Below are 20,589 nucleotides of genomic sequence, written 5' to 3' on the forward strand. Positions count from 1 at the left end.
AAGTATCCAGCCTCAACCTTTGATAGGGGCTTGAGAGGTAAAGTACGCACCCACCCTAATGATCTACTGTTTCATGAGACTGGATTATATATTCAACCTCCACAGGTATTTTTTTTTTGCTTTGTCTGCATGTTTGTTCAACAAAGAAAAATCAATTTGTTATTGGCTTTTCTGACTGAAAGCACAACGAATGTGTGTGTGATCATGAGAAAAGCTCTGAACACCCTACTTGCATGTTAGCATTGCTTCAGTGCTCATCTGGCACTGGAAGCGAGATTGTGAAAGCTAAGCTAGTGCAACAGCTGGATGGAGAGAAGCGGTACTGGCGAGAGGTGCTGAAATAGGTTGTAACTGTCATTCAGTTTTTAAGATAAAGAGGGCTGCCTATCCGTGGCGAAGAGCAACTGGAGAGAGGAGAGGAGGAGATCATCAGACAGACAGACTGACAGACAGACAGACAGACAGACAGACAGACAGACAGACAGACAGACAGACAGACAGACCCTGAAGAGCAGAGGAGGAGAACAGGAGAGAGACAGTCAGACAGGAAAGACAGCAACAGGTGTTTCTGTGTGTGAGAGAACAACCTACATGAAATATAGTGTTATCATTATAAAAAATTATTATTTTCCATTTAAAATCAGATACTTTAAGGCTTTTAGTCAAGTTGTATTGTAACGGTTACTTTCAATGGTTACTTCTCATTTTCCAATAAAGTACGGTGCTCTCCATAATGAATTAGAACTATTCCATATACATCCTGTATGCTATGTCTGATTTATTAAAGAAAGAAAAAAAACAAAATGGGAGATTAGGTTAGATTTTGGTTGATCTATGCCATTTGCATCCTTTTTTTATCACTAGATAGAATGGAAGAGAGTAGAGGAAAGTGGAGGAGATTGTCAAACAGACAGACAGAGAAGACACAGAGACAGCCCCTGGAGAGCAGAGGAGGACAAAAAGATCAAAACAGCAACCAGAGAGAGGAGAGATGGAGAGGAAGAGATCGACAGACAGAGACAGGCCCTAGAGAGCAGAGCAGGAGAACAAAGGAAAGACAGTCAGACAGGAAAGAGACAGCAACAGGTGTGTGTGTGTGTGAGGATAACCTACATTAAACACAGTATTATGATTATCATACCAAATCAAGTTGGCTAAGGGCCCATCAAACATTTGTGCCCAGGGGTCTCTAACTTGATGATTCGGGCCTGTCAATTTGCTATGGAATTTCCTGTGCATGCATATTCATGGTCCCTAGAAGATTTACCCTATTGACTGTGGTAATCCTGAGGCCCTTCATTTAATACTGCCTTATCAAAATTTCCACTTGAACACAAGATAATGCTTAATATTATAGGCTGATTGGCATGACATCTGTTGAACACATTCATGCTCTCCAGAGAAAGTATGGTTTTGAATGTCCATAATCCTTTCAGCTGTGCCATCCTCAGAACAAAAGATGACACTAAGCCTGAAGACAAAGCTCTCAATTTACCAGTTGGTCTACTTTCCAAGCTTTCCCAGTGATCATGGGCTCTTTTTTGCGTCACATTTTGTGTGTACCAAAACGCTTTTCACTTCACCTTCGAGAATGGCCATTCAGCCAATAATGGCTCAATAAACAAAACTGAACAAGATTGAACATCTTCAAACATGATGGCACATGGTTGTATTTCAGATTCGTATAACATCAAAGGGTAAGCGCCTAAAGCACAGAGGTGTTCTGTAGTGACTCAGATATAGTGATGCACTGACCTGAATCCCAGTTGTCTACACACTACCTGGGCGTTGAGCTCGGTCCAGTTGTCATCACACACAGTGCCCCATTCTCCCTGGTGGTAAATCTCCACACGGCCCTCCCACGGACCGTCTGCCCCCACCAGACGAACTGCACCATCTGTAGCCACACACAAGGAAACAGTGATAATAAACCACATACTCAGGGGAGTGCATGACAAATCTCTTCTGTTTCAATGTCTGTGTTTATGGTCATATACAATGGGATCCACATTGCATCTCTAATATTTTCACATAAACCTGGAAATAATCAGAAATTTTGAGGATTCAGAAACATTTAAAAACACAAGAAGTTATGAAGAAGAAATATTTAAGATTCTGCACTATTTCTAGGTCAGTAATCAAATTTAAACAAATTTGTGACATTGACCAACTTAACTCCTTTGAACAAAAGGTCAGATTTCCTTGAGTTGTATCTCTTCTATTGAAGCACGTGTTCAGATGACACTTAGGTGGATTTGATCTACTCATCAGAGGCTTGTTCAAGTAACTCAACTTGAAGCCAGTGTTCATCTGTTATAAATATGGCTGTGCCTCAAATTTCCAGCAGATCATTGCTTACTAAGTAGCATTGTGATAGTGGGAAACATGGCATCAGAACTAAGTGAAAGTGTCAGAAGTCAAATTGTTATTCTAAGCAAAGAGGGGCTTTCTCAGCATCAAATCATGGCTAGACTAAAAGTTCCATAGCCAGATCAGTGTAGACCAAAAGTGACCACATGATTAGAATATCAATACATCAAGCTTAGTCCCTGAGAGATAGAACAGCAACTGCATCACATATACAGAATTTGCTAAATACAGAATGCAAGACTCCAAACAGCAAAAGTACTGTCAAAAGAAGGCTGTCTTGTAGTGGTCTCAGAGGACAAGTAGCAGTTTCTAAACCACTTCTCAGGAGATGAAACAAGACCAAAGGCTCAGGGTGGGCTAAGAATGACCAGAATTTCACAGAGGATGACTGGAAAAAAGTTCTAGTTACTGATGAATCCAAGTTTGAGATGTATGGCAGTAACAGAAGGGTGTATGTAAGGAGACAAAAAGGAGAGAGAATTAATCCGCAGTGAATCATACCTACAGTGAAACATGGTGGTGGGAATATTCAAGTCTGCGGGTGCTTTGCCTACTCTGGAGTTGGACACCAAGCAATGCAGCAAATTGACTACAGCCTGACCAAGGAGAAGTACCACTCCATTCTTCAGAGACATGCTGTACCCTATGGTTTGCATCTGTGTGGAGGAGGATTCATACAGCAGGATAATGACCGCAAACACACGTCAAAGCTTTGCAAGAACTACTTGAAGACCAAAGAAGACCAAGGAGTCTTGACTGTCATAGACTTTCTTTCACATTCATATTCACCTGACCTCAACCCCACTGAACTTTTGTGGGGGCACTTGAAGACTGAGAAAGCCAAGTATTCTGTGGCATCACAAGAACAACAACATGGGTCATCAGGTTTTGCACAAACTTGTGGAGCCCATGCCAGCTCAAGTGCATGCTGTCATTAAAGCAAAAGGGGGACATGCCAATTCCTTGAATTTCATGTACATTCCATTCAACTTTTCACTCAAATTGTCAAGCTAATATTATCATTTGTAATGAAAAAATAGTATTACATTCAAAACAAATGCAAAATAGAAGTATCTTGACTAGTGGTCTCAGGCTTTTGGACCCCACTGTATGTCTGGGAAGATCTCAGTCATAGGATATCTAGAGGTTCTATGTCAAGGACAGCTGAACTAGCTGTAGAGTCTTGAAGACACTGTCAGGCTGGTGGGTGTCTACTACCTACTATTTAAGAACAAGGGACAAAGGACTGTCCTTTGAGGACAGCAGTGTACATATATTGCACAGAGAAGACAGGTGTTTTGAAAGAGGAGTGAAGGAGGCCATCTATGTCAAAATAGAACAACTATCCACCACTTATCAGCCACTTACAAGTCCTTTTACATTAGGGAACTTAAAGGTCCAGTGTGTAGAATTGAGTGGACCTAGCGGAACGGACTTGGCAGAAATGGAATATAATATTCATAAGTATGTTTTAATTAGTGTATAATCCCATGAAAATAAGAATTGTTATGTTTTCATTACCTTAGAATGAACCTTTATATCTACAGAGGGAATTGATCCCCTTCTACGGAGGCCACCATGTTGCACCGCCATGTTTCTACAGTAGCCTAAATAGACAAACCAAACACTGGCTCTAGAGTTTTGCGGCCACCATAGGTTCTCCTACATGCTTGGAAGGGAGGGGGAGGAGGAAGGGTATTCAGTTGGTTGAAATCTGCAACTTCACTGTTTGATACCACTAAATTCTACACACTGGACCTTTAACAAACCATAACCTGGAGCTTCCCACAACCTGAAGCTTTGGTTGTAGGTTTTGCAATGTGTTTGCACTGTGTTTTACATACCGGATAGTTTTGGATATACACCATTAAAAAGTCAACACCAGGACAAATGCCTTCATTTTTATGCACTTGGTGTACATGTTTGGTGGGCGAGTGCAGTTGTGGAACAAACAACAATGGAACACATGGCACTAATACTGATTACCTTTCATGTTTAAACATAAAGACATTTAAATGAAGTTGACAGAGTGGAGCAAAGAGTACAGAAGACCGGCACCAGACCGGCACCAGACCAGCTCCCGCCCCGTTGACTAGCTCTTGTACCAGGTGTGTACCTCTGGACAAGTCAGCTGCCCCAAAGGACACATCTGCACCTGTTGGTCCTGCTCTGTGTCTGCTCCGTACCTTCAAACCAGCCCACTGCTTGATTCTCTCTTGAATTAGAGGACGCAGCCTAGTGGAGAACAGAATATGGGATGTAGCGCAATCATTTCTGATTTGTTTAATCCCTTCGAGAGAAAACAAAATATACGAATGTGGTGTTATGTCACACTGTCACTTAATGGAAAAAACTGCTCACTACTGGAAATGTTTCATGATTTTGACAATACTGTAATACAGACTCTCCAATACTGTTCAAACAATCTACAGTTTACAGAGAAATGTAGTTCAAGGCAGCAAACATGCACTTTGGATATTCTGAATCAGAATATCTTGAGCAAGGCCCTTAACCCCAACTGCTCCAGTGGAGCTGCTCAGTGGCCAGCAGTTCAGACTGGGCAGCCTCCAGGTGTGAATTTGTGTAACTGTGATTGTGATAAGAGCATTTTTGCAAAAGAGAGGCTTTGTCTCAGTGAACCCTGAATAAATAACAGTTTAAAGAAAATGTGCCCCAAAAAATGTGTTGGCTGCATCAAACAATTTTTGTAACTTTCTGAAAAAAAATTAGGGAGGCAGGCGGATGCAGCCAGGAGGAGGCTATCGCCTGGGACACACTGGATGAGTGAGCAGTGCGTGTGCATGTGTGTCGCTGAACTGCTGCGTCTGGCACACTTGCAGCGACCACACAGACAGCGTGTCTGTTGCATTGCTTCTGCCACTGGCAGCCCTATCTTTCTCATTTTCCCTGTCTATTTCTGCTGAGAACCACATGCGTCACGCAGAGAAAATAGGCGAGACCTCGAATCTCTAGATGACGCTACGCAGCAGCCACACGTGAGACACGCTCTAACCTGTTAACATGGGCGCCGAAATGAAAAGCAAGAGGTTCCATGACGCACACGCGCTGCTCACGCATCCAGTGTGACCCAAGCGTATAACAACAAGCATTTCTACTAACTAGTTTGTTTCAAGCATATTGAACCCTTAAGTGCCCTTAAATGTCATTTTTCAAGAGTCTACAGTAAATACAATTGCCTTTCACTCAGCACTTCTACAGTTGACAGTGATGATTGATAGAAGAGGATTTCTGCCTATATAACCACATGAGTAATTTTTCTGATTTATATCCTTTTTTTTGTTTGGCTTGTTGTGTTAGTTTTACTAAAGGCCAGTTGCTTCCCATGGTATATGTATGCGTGTGTGTGAGTTAATGTGTTTCCTTCCCTGGCTCTGACCTGTGTATGGGTTGCAGGAGACCCCTGCGTCTTCCACGTGGTCACAGTTGTGTTGCTCCCAGTTGTTGTGAGGACACTCCTCCAGAGAGAGCTCATTGCCTGTACACTGAACCCCATCCAGAAAGATGGGACCAGAACCCTGGCCAAAGTGGGCCCATGTCCACGCCTTGGCCACACCCCTGATAGTCAGGACAAAGAAACACCATCTTTTATAGAGAACACAAAGCCAATTTACAACAGTATATTGTATGTTGGTGCACTTGATGTTTGTATTGAGTCTGCATTGTGAGGAAAGTTTTATGAAATCATCATGAAACCAGGCACCCAGTGGGAAAATCACACATCATTCAATGTAAAAGCATAACACTTACGTGTGTCTCAACATAAATGTGTCACAATTTGGGGATGAATAGTTTACAGACAGCAAGAGACGCACACTCTGTGGCACAGAATTGTGTTATTGCTTGGTTAAGTCACATATAGTGCAAAAATGACTTGACTTGTATTGTAAGTTGGGTTAGGGTTAGAGTTATAAGAATTATAAAGTTCTGTGACTCATGCACAAACATATACTGCCATGCATCAAGCAGAAGAGAAAAATCACCATATTTTAGTAACACTGGTTGGAGGAAATGCATCTTAATAATGTTAGATACATTATAAATATGTAACTCCTCCAACCAAGCCTGTGACCACATATTTATTAATTGATAATTAACAAAATCAGTGAAACTCATAAATAAATCAACCCTGTTGTTTCCAGCCATAAATTAACACATGATTTTATTTGCTTTTATGACAGCCACAAAATGGCAATCATGGCATATATTAAGTTTAACATTTTAATTTTAATAGTTTCACTTGTGTTACCTTTTTGGATGTTTTATTTGTAAACTTATTTTACACAGGTTTTTCCTGACAGTCTTTGTGTAGCAGCAGTTATTTCTTACCCCAGGCCCAACTGTCGGCACACCACCTCAGCATTGGTGTCATCCCACTGGTCATCACAAATGGTTCCCCACCTGCCATCATGGTACACCTCGATACGGCCTTCAAAGTTCTCAAGGCCTCCCACCAGCCTTACAGGGATTCCAGTGCCTAGCAAACAAAAGGTAACACAACGAAAGAGCCAACAATACACAAATTATTGTTGTTTTTTGAGAGATTTCAGTAGATCCATTCAAATACACTGAAATACCTGGAGAGCCCACATCACTGTAAAAAATCCATTGATGCTGATGTAGTTAGGTTAGTAGGTAGCATTAAGCCTAAAGGCAAAGCAGCTCAGTGCTCTATTGCTTTCTTATTCCTATTGGCAAGGTGACCAGACGTCCCAGTGAAAGTGGGAAAGACAGACGAAGTTTCCTGGACTGGATTCTGTTTGATCAGATAATTAAACTCAATTTAGCTAAGTTCTGATTTTCTAAATATAGATGTTCAAAAGTTATCTTTATTGAAAGTGTTGCCAAGGCAGAATTAAGACTATGAGGACCCAACTCATTCTCATCCTAGGTCTTCAAATACCAACAGACAGATCAGTGTTATATAACATTTACCAGCTCCCCTTGTGAACACTGCCAGTTGTGTTCAAAAGACAGAACCACTGCTGCAGTGGTTCTTTATTTTTCCAGGGACTGAACCCAGGTCTCTGTGCTGGTGGGCAGGTGCTTTTAACTGCCACCTGTGGGCCACCTGTGTACATCTCAGCTGTACGTCGGAACAGGGACAGTCTCACTATATCTATTACCACAATCTTCACAGACTCCATAGAGGCCTATGTTCCAGCTCTGTCATGTTTGTCACTTTGAGATGAAGCATCATTTTGCTGTCTTGCATCTGTTTACTTCTGCATGTACTTTGGGAATTTGTACTGGGCTTCATCAGAAGCTTTTGAATGTGTGACCGAAGTGTGACAAAGTGAAGCGGTGTCAATACAGAGGACTTGTTTGTGTTGCTGCTTAGTGGATGCAGTCAGGATTAGCCACTGGGAGACAGCAGTGGTAACCAATATAACCCATTCATTATGAGCAGTGACTCATTATTTTTGGTTGGATTATGTTGCTATGTGGTGAGGGAATGTCATTGTGTGTGACAACAAGAGGCTTGAAACTATTCTGAAAGACACAACCAATGTCAATGAGAACAAGAACCAATAATATATAATTTATTGCATTTTATGTTTTAATGTATCTAGAATTATATACAGATGTCATTTTTCCACAATACATACACGTGACAACCTGACACCCCGGTCTCACCTTCAGGCTCAGCACAAACTAGCCCTGCTTCGTTGCCACGGTGACAGTCACCAGTTACAAATTTCCTGTTCTGGCACTCCAGCAGGGAATTCTCATTACCACGGCAACCCAGACGCTCATAGTGGAAAACGGAACCTGGACCGAAGTAGGAATGCTGCAGGGCTGTACCAATCTCACTGTATGGACAGTACAGATACATTGATGAGATGATAAGGGCCATTCTCTTTAAACACACATGCAGGCTCCTAGCCACACAACATCATACAAGGACAATGGAAATCCCACATGAGGACATCCCACAAGAGAACTTCAACTTTAAAGTAATTAAATTACAGTTCTGATTGAAGCTACACAGTCAGGCTTAGTAGTATTTACTACTTAGTAGTATTTTCAGACTCTGACTTACGCTGTTGTCTGTAACATTTCAGAATGCTTTACTTGACAGCTTTAATGCAAACTGCAACCTCATGGTTGATAGTTTTATGGTAGTATTTACAGCTAACTCAAAAAATAAATTGACTTATCAACAGAAAAATATGACTACAAAAATGCTGCTACAGAAAAAACCCAAAGGACAAATGCACAAAATAAGCTAAATAAATTTCATTTCATTGTTACCCAATTAAAGAAAAGAAGGAACTTTTGCGAATGATGTCTCATTTGGTCAATTCCTAAACATGCTAAATGTAGAAATAACGTATAACAGATACAGTAACAAGCAAGCAATTAGTGACCTTGATACAGCTAGTCACTGGTTTTGCAGGGTCTGCTGTATATCTGTATACCAGGTCCATGCTAGTTTTTGTTTTAATGTGGAAGGGAACAATGAAACTGCAAACCAGGTTTGAATTTCAAAACAATTCCCATGAAGACCACAGAGAAGAAGCAGTAAGTCAAACTAGAATCTGCAAAAATTGGAAGTAATATGGATTGCTTTGATTGAATTTCACTGCTGTTGACAACCACAGTTTCAGTCATCTCCAAATGTGTACTTTAATTAGAAACATGTCTAGGTCTGTGAGACTGCTCTCACCCCAGTCCCAGCTGTCTGCATATGACGCTGGCATCACGGTCGGTCCAGTGTGTGTCACATACTGCCCCCCACTGGCCATTCAGGTACACCTCCAGAAGCCCGCTGTTGCCTGATGGCCCCCCGACCAATCTGGCTGCACCTGCAAATGATAAAGTAAGAATTCCCATGGGTAAACCTCTTACAATAAATAAAAATAAAGATCCTTTTTCAGTTTGGTACCTTCAATAATCAGTGCATTTGTCAATGACATAATGGCTAAAATGGTGGCATGTTGTCTCCAGAGAGCTGTGACAGAGATAGAACACAATGTAGCCATGCCAGGGGAACACTGGAGGTTAAAGCTCTTAGATTTTAAAACTGTAAGTTGCAACAGTGGGTGTCAATGAAGATTACTGTATGTATGCAAAGTGTTTTTCATGTCACTGTCACAGGTTGTCATTTGTCATTTCACCTTGCATTAGGAGCTCCACAGGCCCTTCCCAACCAGTGGAGGCTGTACCAATCCAACATTCTGTAGCAGGCAGCACCATGGCTGAGTTATTTTTTTCCTACCCACATTCTGAGAAGACCTGCCCCTACTCTGCCTCTGATTGGCTCTGACCCTGACATCTTACCCTAACCCTAACCATCTCACTCCTCATGCCTAAACCTAACCAACCTAACCACTGAAGGCAACGAGTACTAGCCAGTCAGAAGTATGGTGCATACACCAAAAAAAAGTTTCCAGCTTCCAGGTTTGCTTCCGCGTTGTCCAGCCCATTGAATATGCGCAGTAGTGTCCCCCCCCCCCAGCCCCGCCCACGAGCTCCCGCTTGGCCCATAGACTTTACATTGTGATGATGTCACGGATTTTTAAATCGCTTTTCTTGGCTTGAGGAAAGTTTTACAAACATAAAACCTCCATGGATCAAAAGTTCATAACAGAAAGAGTCATAATTGACGTTGTCATTCATCCATGATTACAGAGCATTGGCCCCTGTAAGGGTCATTTGGCCACTCCTGAACCATAGGCCACGCCCCCTGTCACAGACAACAGATTCTGTCTCATTATGGGTAACTGGCCACACCGCTGTAATTGAAACAGGTCTGACCACCTGCAATGATCCTAAAATGTTTTTCACACACAATGCAGTTATTGTGTGTTTCAACATAATATGCCAACAAGAATCCATGGCACTATATGAACAGCACAAAATAAACAAATAAATACATTTTTGTGGAGTTCCTGTTTAATGAGTCAACACATCCCACTGAATACATGGCTGCTGGATTAATAACCTGGAAAAGTGAGCAACTGCCCAAGGACCCTAGAACACAAGGGGCCCCGAAAACTTGAAAATCCCCAGAAATACTTACTGTGTATCAATTGTTTATGTGAATTCAACTGAAAATATATTTAAGAATATGGGAGTATGCACCATTGAAGCACAATATCTACCAACATGATAAGGGGTCTTAAAGTGTGTTCAGCTTTGTTACCTGACCATGAGGCCCAATCTTGAAGGGGGCCCCTGTGTAAAAATCAAGTGGAAAGATCTTGATCATTTCAGGTTTGTGCTTTATGTTGCATATTCTTAAATTAGTGTTAAATTAAATTAAAACACAGCAAATCTGGGGCCACACTGCACAAGCTGGGAGGAATGAGGGTTAGTCAATGCCTAAGGCCGTCCCTCAGCTCACCCTGGTGGCAATCGCAGGAGGCCCAGCCAATGGCACCAGAGCTCTGCCTGAAGAAGCACCAGGGGTTGGCCTCTCTGTCTGGATTTCGGCAGAAGCTGTGGTCTCCCAGGCCTCGGCCTGGGTACTGCCGCATGTAGTCTGGGAAGTCAGTCCACTTCAGGCAGGGGGAGCCTGAATCCGTGTGGGAAACTGAGCCATTATAGTAGCCCAGCTCTGTAAAGCCTTCTGAACAGGAGAGCAGAGCTGCAGACACAGAACAACAGTCAGTCGGTCATACTGTAATCTACCTCTGGTTTGAACTGTACTCGCAAAAAAAAAGGTTTATTCTACTATAACGTGTTAATCAGGAACAACTCCTAAAAAATAACCAGTATTTCAATTCACAGATAATTATCAATTGGTAATTACATAATATTAATTAATGCAATATCTTCCAGTATGTTCTCTAATAACTAGTCATAATGTCGACTATATAGTCATTGATTCTGAGTTATTCAGGAACTACTTATCAATGATTCATCAATCAATTATAAATTATCAAGTTGTTCCTGATTGTTTCTTATTTGTTCCTTAGTAACGATTCACAATTTTGTGTCTCATAACGCTGCTCTCTGCAGTGATGAAAAGTAATTACGAACACTTATTCAATTGTCAATTACTGAAACTGTCAAATACATTTACTCAAGTATCAACAATTAGTAAGTACAATTCTCTGAGTTACTTGTACTTAATTGAGGATTTTCATTTTTTGCTACTTTATACCTTTATTATGTTTATCTTTTAACATGGCAGATTAAGATTTTACATACAGAGACAGATACAGTAGGCCCACATACAGTAGATTAAACTACCTAACAGTTTATGAAGTAGTTTAAGGTTAGCTTTGTGTCATGTATGTTTCTGCTTGGACACATAAAGAGGGCTTTTAAAGGTATATGTTATCACTGCTATGCACATGACATACAATTATAAATCTCTTTAAACTGTCAAAATATGACAAAATTGTCTAATTTTCAGAACTGTCTAAATGCAATTCCAATCGGATGGATGATGATGCTACAGCTTAATGCTGATATAGCAGAGGTCTTTATTTATAACCCCTGTCAGTCTTCTCTCTAAGATGCAGGGAATCTTCAGTCAGAAATCTTGCTGTCAGTTTAGACCAGGCACTGTCTCTGAGCCAGCATGTTATATGTTTGATTTGTTCAATTTTTTTCCAGCTGAGGAATATAGCTAAATTCAGGCCTATTGTCTCTCAGGTTGAGATGGAGATGATTATTCATGCTTTTATTTCATCCTGTCTAGACTATTTTAATTCCCCTGTTTACTTGTCTTCGCAAAACATGTCTGGATCATTTACAAGAGTTCCAGAATGCAGCTGCTCTTGACCAGGTCTCCAAAGATGTCTCATATAACTCCAATCCTGATTTCTTTACACTTCTTGTCACATTCACAATTTAACTCCTATGATCACTTGTAGAGCTCTGCATGGTCAGGCACCTGCCTACATTAGAACCCTACTGCAGCCTTATATCACCACTTTGTCTCTAAGGTCCTCTGATCAGGGTTTGGTGTTCCTCACTCCAGACTCTAAACTAAAGGAGGCTGTGCCTTTTAAGTCATGGCTACTAAACTTTGGACATTGGACTTAAGATCAGTGGTAACTATGGATACCGTTGAAATGCAGCTCAAGACCAACCTTTTTAGACTTGCTTTGAGTTGTGTTCTTTTTATCTATTTCTATTTCTATCTATATTTATATTGTGTCTCTATTTGCTTTGTCTTTCCCTTATTTTTTATTATGAAGCACTTATGACATCTGATCTAGAAAGGTGCTATATAAATAAACTTTACCTACTTACTTACAAGCTGCCACATTTCAAGGCTGGCTATATATTAATGTGTCAATAATCAATAATAATAATGTGAGGATATAATATACAACATAAACATTCCAAATGGGGTCGTTCTGCATGCAGTAATGACTATTTGTACTTTTGATACTTTAAGTACATTTTGGTGATGATTCTTCTGTCCTTTCACTTAAGTAAAGTTTGTAGTGTAAGAGTTTGACTTATAATAGACTAGTTTTACGGGCATCTGGTTGGAGGTGATCTTTAAAACCTGCCTTTTTAACAACATTAATTTTACACTAGAGGAATGTTTTGATCAGGGTTGATCATGTTGTTGACAGTTCCATAAGTTAGCCAGGGGCTCACTCTCTGACTATTTCTGCATTAAGATCTTTATTATTACTACTGGACCCTCTGGCTGACTGCTTTCACACTTGATCAGTGATATCACAAGCATGTACTTAACTGATCTTCAGGTTATGAGGACGGGGAATGATTGGTAAATACAAATTATATGACGCTGGAGTACACGTCAAACATGAGTAGACACACATTCATCTGGTCGGCAGATGGTCGACACTTAATAGCAACCAGAAGCACTGGCATCTGTAAAACTGATCTATATAACTGCTTCCTGGGGAGACTCTATGTGACTGGTTTACACACACACACACACACACACACACACACACACACACACACAGAGAGAGAGAGAGAGAGAGAGAGAGAGAGAGAGAGAGAGAGAGCGAGAGAGAGAGAGAGAGAGGAACAAGAACAATCCTGATTTACTCAGAATCTTGCAGTCAATTACTCATCATATAGGCATGTAGATTTTCTGCTAACACAGCTGCCAAGCATAAAATACTCAACAGTCAACTCATCCATTTTACAGTGGGTGTATCTGACAGGTATGAAGTCAGTGAGGATTTGTTCCCATTAGTGGTGAAGCCTCTTACCACAAATCATGAAGCATGAAAATTAGTAATCTACAGCGACTCTGCCACTTTAACTGTGACTGTAAACGATAGGCACAGAATGGATACACAGTCTCCTGCTGGTGGTGGGGGTAGAATTGTAAACCACAGTGGTTTACAGTATATAGACATGCCGTGACTGGAAGGAAGAGAGCAAAGACCTGAGGTGATGAGATAGGGGGGCTGGAAAGAAAAAAGGAGAGACAGCATAAAGGCTATACTGTAGGATGCAAACTGAGTTAGACTGTCTGATTAGAGTAAGGGATATTAGTAATTATGGCAGGATAAGACCAGAAAAACAGTTTGACCTGGCCCTAGGGTGAGAATACATGCAATGTGTAAAGGACCAAACACAAAGTTAGAAGTGCTCTGTTGTCTAGAACAGTAGTACCCAAACTGTGGGTTGGGCCCCTAAAGTCAGTCAAATGATAAAAAAAGAAAATCTTGCTCCTGAGTTCACTGCCAATATACTGTAGTGAGAGAACTTGCTTGAATTATAAGTGAAGGCTATGTCAGTGTCTTTATGTTCCTCAATTGTGTGAAAATAGGTAACACGGTGAAAAAAAATGTGAGAAGGGAGATTGACAAGGAGTATTGTCAAGGAGCCAAAACCTAAGATCTTCACTCTCATGTGTAATGAGATGTAACAATAAAGAATCTTGAATCTTGTCACTCATATCTCTCACTAACCAACATGTCTTTTTGAAAACTTGAGGAAAAATAGACAACATGCATTTACTAAAAAGTCTTCAATACAGCACAATCCCATAAACAATAACTAACAAAGATATAAATCTGACTTAACTTGAACTTCTATCATCAACACTTCAAAGGATGTAAACATCAGGTGTTACCCAGCAGTGCAATTTAGATCTTCATCAGTCATTATTATCAGTCAAATGGCAACCAATAGCAATACAAAGAGGAGCCGCACCCTAAAAGTACCCTCTTAACTTTATGAGCGAAATGTAAACCATCTCAGGCAAATACCCCTATTTGTGTCTTATTCCCTTAGATATATTCCTACTGTCACAGTCTCCTCATGCAGTGCGTCTTTGGATGTATGAGATGAGAGTGATATCACTTTGATGTCACAAGGAGTAGAAAATCCAAGGTTTCAATCAAACCCAATGATTAAAACACTTCAAAATCTCTCTACATGTTCCTGTTCAACTAAATGCAGATGTTTTGTTTAAGATCCATAACAAAATATTGTTTCATTGATTGGCAACCATTTTACGGTTTACACACACTGAAAACTTTCCTGCTGCATTTCTATGACTAGTTCCTGTAGAATACACTGTAGTACATTCTATAGAGAGCTACAAATCTTACTGTATTTTGTAATGAAAAGTTTGTTTACACAATATACACATTTCCTACACTATCAACAATTAAAAAACAAAATATACACAATAAAAAAAGAGATACATAAAAATAAAAAATTACATAAAAAGATCATCAAGTGTTGCCTGTTGTTAGTGTTTTTATCTCAGTGTGATCTGATTGACATATGAGTTGTTGGTGAGATTTGCTTTTGTGTGTAAAATGATCTGCTGTGCCCAGCAGTATGTTGGTAAAGTTAAACACCTGGACTCAGTATTGAACCATGCATCGAACCAATCGTAAAAAACTGCCTAAATGTTTTAGTCATCAATTAAGCAAAACATTTGCACGTGTAAAGATGTGCTGCCTTTCTGCATTTTCTGTTATTTTGAATTGAATATTGATGGATTTAGTTGGACTAAATAAGCAATTCAAAGATCTTGGGCTAAAGGATGTTATGATCGACATTTTTCACTATTGTTGTTAAAGTAAATAATCAAGTAAAAATATTCATTAGTTGCAGCCCTTGCACTACATATTTCATTCAATTTTATGTAACTGTTCACATTCCCCAAAAACAGAAACATACAAAACCATATGTACCTGGACTGGACTGCAGAATATTCAAGTATCCATCTTCAGAGACCTGTGAAGGAAAAACTATAGTCATGAGTTTACAGCCATAACTGAAAAGCAGAATGTAGAGGCGTATTCAAACAGAAACTGTAGCACAACCTGCATGTGTTTGTCTATTCAATTGCAAAGCCTTTACACTATTTTAATGCCACAGAAGAAACTGTGATCATAGGTAGATCCTGGAACCATCTGGAAAGATTTTTCTTGTTGTTGAATTGTTTTTTTTTTTTTAAAAAAAAGAACTTTAGAAATGTACATGTCTGCTTTTACTCAACTGTGGTCATGAGCTAGATTGGGTAGCCAGTGACGCAGGGAGTGGATTGCCACTTAATAACCCTGAACGATGGGTTCATTCACAACTCACAGTTTCCTGTTCTCAATGCTTTTCACTGTCCATGCCTGTGCATGTGATGAAGACAATACAAAGATGGAGATGGAGTTTATATTTATTTATATAATTGTTTGGAAGCTACTGAGCATAAAACAGACAGAGAAACAATTAATTATGCTGTTTGAGAAGTTTCTTTTGGTGGTTTTCATATGTTTTGATACATTTTGCTGGGAAACTGGTCTCCACTGAAATGCATAACTGAGGTGAAACTAAGCTGACTACAGTTGACATCCTCCACACAGGAGCAAGCTACAAACTGTCCGGAGCCGCCTTTCAAGCTGGCAGGGAATGAGTATTTAATGTTGTTGGTGGAGTCTTCTTGTAAAATTAAGTTTTGCTTACAGCAGCACTAGAGTTTTGCTGAGGCTCATTGTTCTCTCTCCTCCAAGATGTATTTTGGTTGCTGCTTTGGGTTTGTTGTAATATGTTTGGCTTCCGGTGAATGACCACATCACACAGAACAGTATAGACACTGTTGTGATTGACTGCAGATAGCCAAGGAGTGTGGGCTTCAGGTGGACAAGATAAGATTAAAACAACAATGACATAAGTCAGAGTGAAATGAAATTAACATATCTATAACCTACTGTATCACTTAAATTTAGTATCCAATTGATTTTGACGGTGTCCCTTAAACCTAAATTTAGAACTGGGTTAAATGGAATAAACTATTCATGATTGGACAGGGTTTTCAGAATGTTGCTCAAAATTAAACCTAAAGTTCAGTAGGATATTCAAATTTCTTCACGTTGATATAATGCATTTAATTGCAAGAGCATGGACACGTTGACTGCATGGACATGAATATCTTTTTAAGAATGGATGAATTCACTTAAGTATGTCGTATGACACACAGTATGGCATACATGAGCTGTTAAAGTTCAGTTTCAGTAAATGGGAACAACTACAAATTTATCAGTAAGTACAGATTAGTATCAGTGTGTTAAGTGCAATAAAAGCCCATATGTCTCCTTCCAATGACTTTATTGTCACACATTCTGCCTTTCATATGCTGATAGATTAATAGGTGGTCTGATTGGGGCATAAGCAAACTAAGAAGCTGCTTGGGGCCCCAGAGTTACTAGATGGCCCCCAAACCAGAAAATTAAAATCCTCTGTTCATTTTTGTTCTAAATATTTAACTAGCCTATTTTGTGTTCTTGGGGCTAAAATTGCATCTTCCATATACAGAGAACAATGCTGACAGGTAATGCCTCATAATCTGTTAAAAAAAAAAAGACTGTAAAATCATTTTAAATCCCTCTGAAATACTTGAACTGACCTTGATTGGAAAGGGCTGTTAAACTGTGACATGTAACTTTCACACTTATCTGCAGTGAAGTGATATAAATGAAAAAGGGAGTAGACTTTGACCTTCTGATAATATGAAGCAAACAGGCCAACCACCAATTAAAGAATGAGAAAAAAGTAATTGAAAGAATAGATAGACTGATATATAGATATACATATACAAATACAACACAGTCTATATTTATTTCTTGTTCTGTTTTCTCTGTACTATTATAATTATATATTATATTATAGATTATCAGTATAGATGTGAACACTGTCAAACACCTTATAGCCAAAGGTCAGCCCTTCAAAATACTAATAGACTGCACTGAACACACACAAACTGGAAAACATATTCTCTAATTGATGCATTAATGTTGTGTCTATACACACACAGAACTTAACAAACCTACTATACACATCTTACTTTTGCACTATAGGTCATTCATTTATATTTACTTATCACTCTACAATTGCATTGTATATGTTATGTGTAGTATTTCCAGTGAATATATTTATACACATTCTATTTAACTTAATAAAGTGCACAATATCCTCTTAGTTTACATCCCCTTACTGATTTCATTGTATCACCTTTCTTCTATTGTCTACTGTTCTTCTTTCTATGTTCTTAATACAGGGAATACAGGGTATGGGTGTCACTAACTTTATTTAAAATTTTTATTTGTTTATACACAGTGCAGGTTTTTTTTTTTTTTTACTGTCATGTCAACTGTGAATATAAAATACACACACACACACACATATATATATACATATATATACATACATACATATATACAGTACTGTACACAAGTTTTAGGCACTAAAAGTAAAGTGAGTATGCTTACAAAAATATTGCTATAGATTGTTTTAATTTATCAATTAACTTCTTACAAAGTTGGGTAAACAGCAGAAACCTAAAACTTAAATGAAATCAATATTTGCTGTGTGCAGCTTTGCCTTTAAAACAGGAGCATTTCTCCTTGGTACACGTTAGCACAGTTTTTCATGATAACTTGCGGGTAGGTTGTTGTAACCATCCTGGAGAAAGAATGTTCTTCTGTGGATTTATTATTTAGGCCATCTCAGGTGCTTCTTCATGTAATCAAAGATTGATTCCATGATGTTGAGATCAGGGCTCTGTGGGGGCCAAACCATACCATCTGTTTCAGGACTCATCATTCTCCTTGTTGCTGAAAATAGTTCTTTATGACTCTGGCTTTATGGTTGGGGTCATTGTCATGTCATGAATAAATTTGGGACTGATCAGACACCTCCCTGATGGTATTGCATAATGGATAAGAATCTAAATATCTAGGGTGCCTAAACCTTTTGCACAGTACTGTATACACACACACACACACACACACACACACACATATATATATATATATATATGTATGTATACAGACCAGTGACAAATGAAAGGAAGCTTCGCAGCTTTAGCATTGATTCTAGAAGTCTCTCAAACTCTTGTGGAGGGATGAACATCATTCTTCAAAAACACATCAGTCAGTCTAACACATCAGTCCAAAATCCCCCATAGATGTTTAACTGGGTTGAGATCTGGTGACTGCGAAGGCCATAGCATATGATTCACATCATTTTCATACTCATCAAACCATTCAGTGACCCCTTGTGCCCTGTGAATTGGGACATTGTCATTCTGGAAGAGACCACTTCCATCAGGATAGAAATGTTTCATCATAGTATAAACGTGATCACTCAGAACAACTTTGTATTGATTTGCAGTGACCCTTCCCTCCAAGGGGACAAGTGAACCCAAACCATGCCAGCAAAATACTGCCCACGCTATAACAGAGAACAGAGCCACCAGATCCCCTCACTGTAGGGGTCAAGCATTCAGACCTGTACTGGTTTTTCCTATACTTGTGTGTGTGTATATATATATATATATATATATGTGTGTGTGTGTGTGTGTGTGTGTGCGCATGTGTACATATATATATGCATACTGTCCCCTACCCTGAAGTCAGTATGTTTACAGCTTTCGTATAGGCTATATATATGAGTGTGTGTGGGTATCGCGGATGTTGCGGGGACATAAATTATGTTCACACTGTCGCATGTGGGGACTCGCCTCTCTTTTGAGTACAAAACAGCAAGTCCCCATAACGTAGCCTAATTAGAGCCATTATTAGAGATGAAGACTTGGTTTAAGGTGCGAGCTTGCAATTCTACATGTGTGGAAAATAAAGTTTCCAATGACAGACTAAATGAATATTTATTTGAATTTAACGGGATCCCAGACAGTTTTTCCTGTCATTATGATTTTAGAAAAACTTTTAAGGAAATTCCTCAACACAGTTAACTACAATAAAGTAATTGTCTCTGCTTATTTCTGTTTTCCGAATGATGAGATTACAAAGTTATTTCCAAGAGACGTCTTCATAAAGGATTTGTAAATGACAGACACATACAATAAATTTCATTATGAATAGCTAACTCAGATGACGTCTGCAGTGTCTGTCTGGGCTCCGTGACATAAAAACGTTACAAAGCCTGGTCCGGGCTGAATGGCAAATCATAAATATCAGCTTTATATAAGTGGAGAGTCTTTGGAAGCAGCTTGCTTACCTCTGCAGAGACAGACAGGGCCAATAACAGACAACAGGGGACGAACCCGGGCACGATTTTCCTGCGGTCCATCCTGCAGAAAGAACCATCTCCTCCACACCTCCACACACACCGTCACAGACCTACCCGCCCTCTGAGAGTCACTGCTCTTCGACTGATCAGAAATGGACGGAAAAACACACTGACACACACCGGCTGTGGTCTGCTCTGAACTCAACTCCAGACATCCAACCCTCTCTTGAGCTAAAAATGACGCGCTGTTGGCGAGGAAAAGACATACCTCTCCCTCTCCCTCTCCCTCTCTCTCTCTCTCTCTCTCTCTCACACACACACACACTCACTCACTCACTCACTCACTCAGGCGTTGCTCCGACATTTCCAAGATGATTCCTTTTGAAATCAAAGGTGTGAAGCCCCAATACTTAGCCTTCATATCACTGACTGACGTAAAGCATCTGTAAATAATTCTTCTTTACGCTTCATAACAGTCCAGGTTATGGTACCAGCAAAGGAAGACCACATGAAGAGCAGCAGAGCAGAGTAGAGCTGTAAACAGCCAGAGGAAAGGAGTTCAAGTGGTCATGAATCTGATGACTTTAGACCAGACTTGACAAATTCAAAAAAGACTTGAAACTCCTGAGACTTGAAGCTCTCCACCACCATAATCAAAACACCAAATGAGGGAATATCTTTTTGAAGAACGGTGTTCATCCCTCCAGAAGAGTTCCAGTGACTTGTAGAATCAATGCCAAGGCTGAGGAACACTATTCTTTAAAA

The 20,589-nt window shown here is 39.7% G+C and overlaps 1 protein-coding gene across 1 annotated transcript in view; it reads right to left on the reverse strand.

Annotated features, from left to right (window-relative positions):
- LOC137196567 (neurotrypsin-like) overlaps positions 1 to 20,080 on the reverse strand; it is a 35,187-nt gene extending 15,107 nt beyond the window's left edge. The window contains exons 1-8 of the mRNA XM_067609250.1: positions 19,813 to 20,080; positions 15,495 to 15,537; positions 10,739 to 10,981; positions 9,059 to 9,197; positions 8,026 to 8,201; positions 6,718 to 6,865; positions 5,768 to 5,946; positions 1,756 to 1,897 (exon numbers count right to left, since the gene is read on the reverse strand). Coding sequence (XP_067465351.1) covers positions 1,756 to 1,897; positions 5,768 to 5,946; positions 6,718 to 6,865; positions 8,026 to 8,201; positions 9,059 to 9,197; positions 10,739 to 10,981; positions 15,495 to 15,537; positions 19,813 to 19,884 — 1,142 coding nt within the window. The 5' untranslated portion in view covers positions 19,885 to 20,080. The remainder of the gene's footprint in view (positions 1 to 1,755; positions 1,898 to 5,767; positions 5,947 to 6,717; positions 6,866 to 8,025; positions 8,202 to 9,058; positions 9,198 to 10,738; positions 10,982 to 15,494; positions 15,538 to 19,812) is intronic.
- Between the last annotated feature and the right edge of the window lie 509 nt (positions 20,081 to 20,589).

This window comes from Thunnus thynnus, chromosome 14 (genome assembly GCF_963924715.1).
Source record: "Thunnus thynnus chromosome 14, fThuThy2.1, whole genome shotgun sequence".
In the NCBI taxonomy this organism is placed as follows: Eukaryota; Metazoa; Chordata; class Actinopteri; order Scombriformes; family Scombridae; genus Thunnus; species Thunnus thynnus.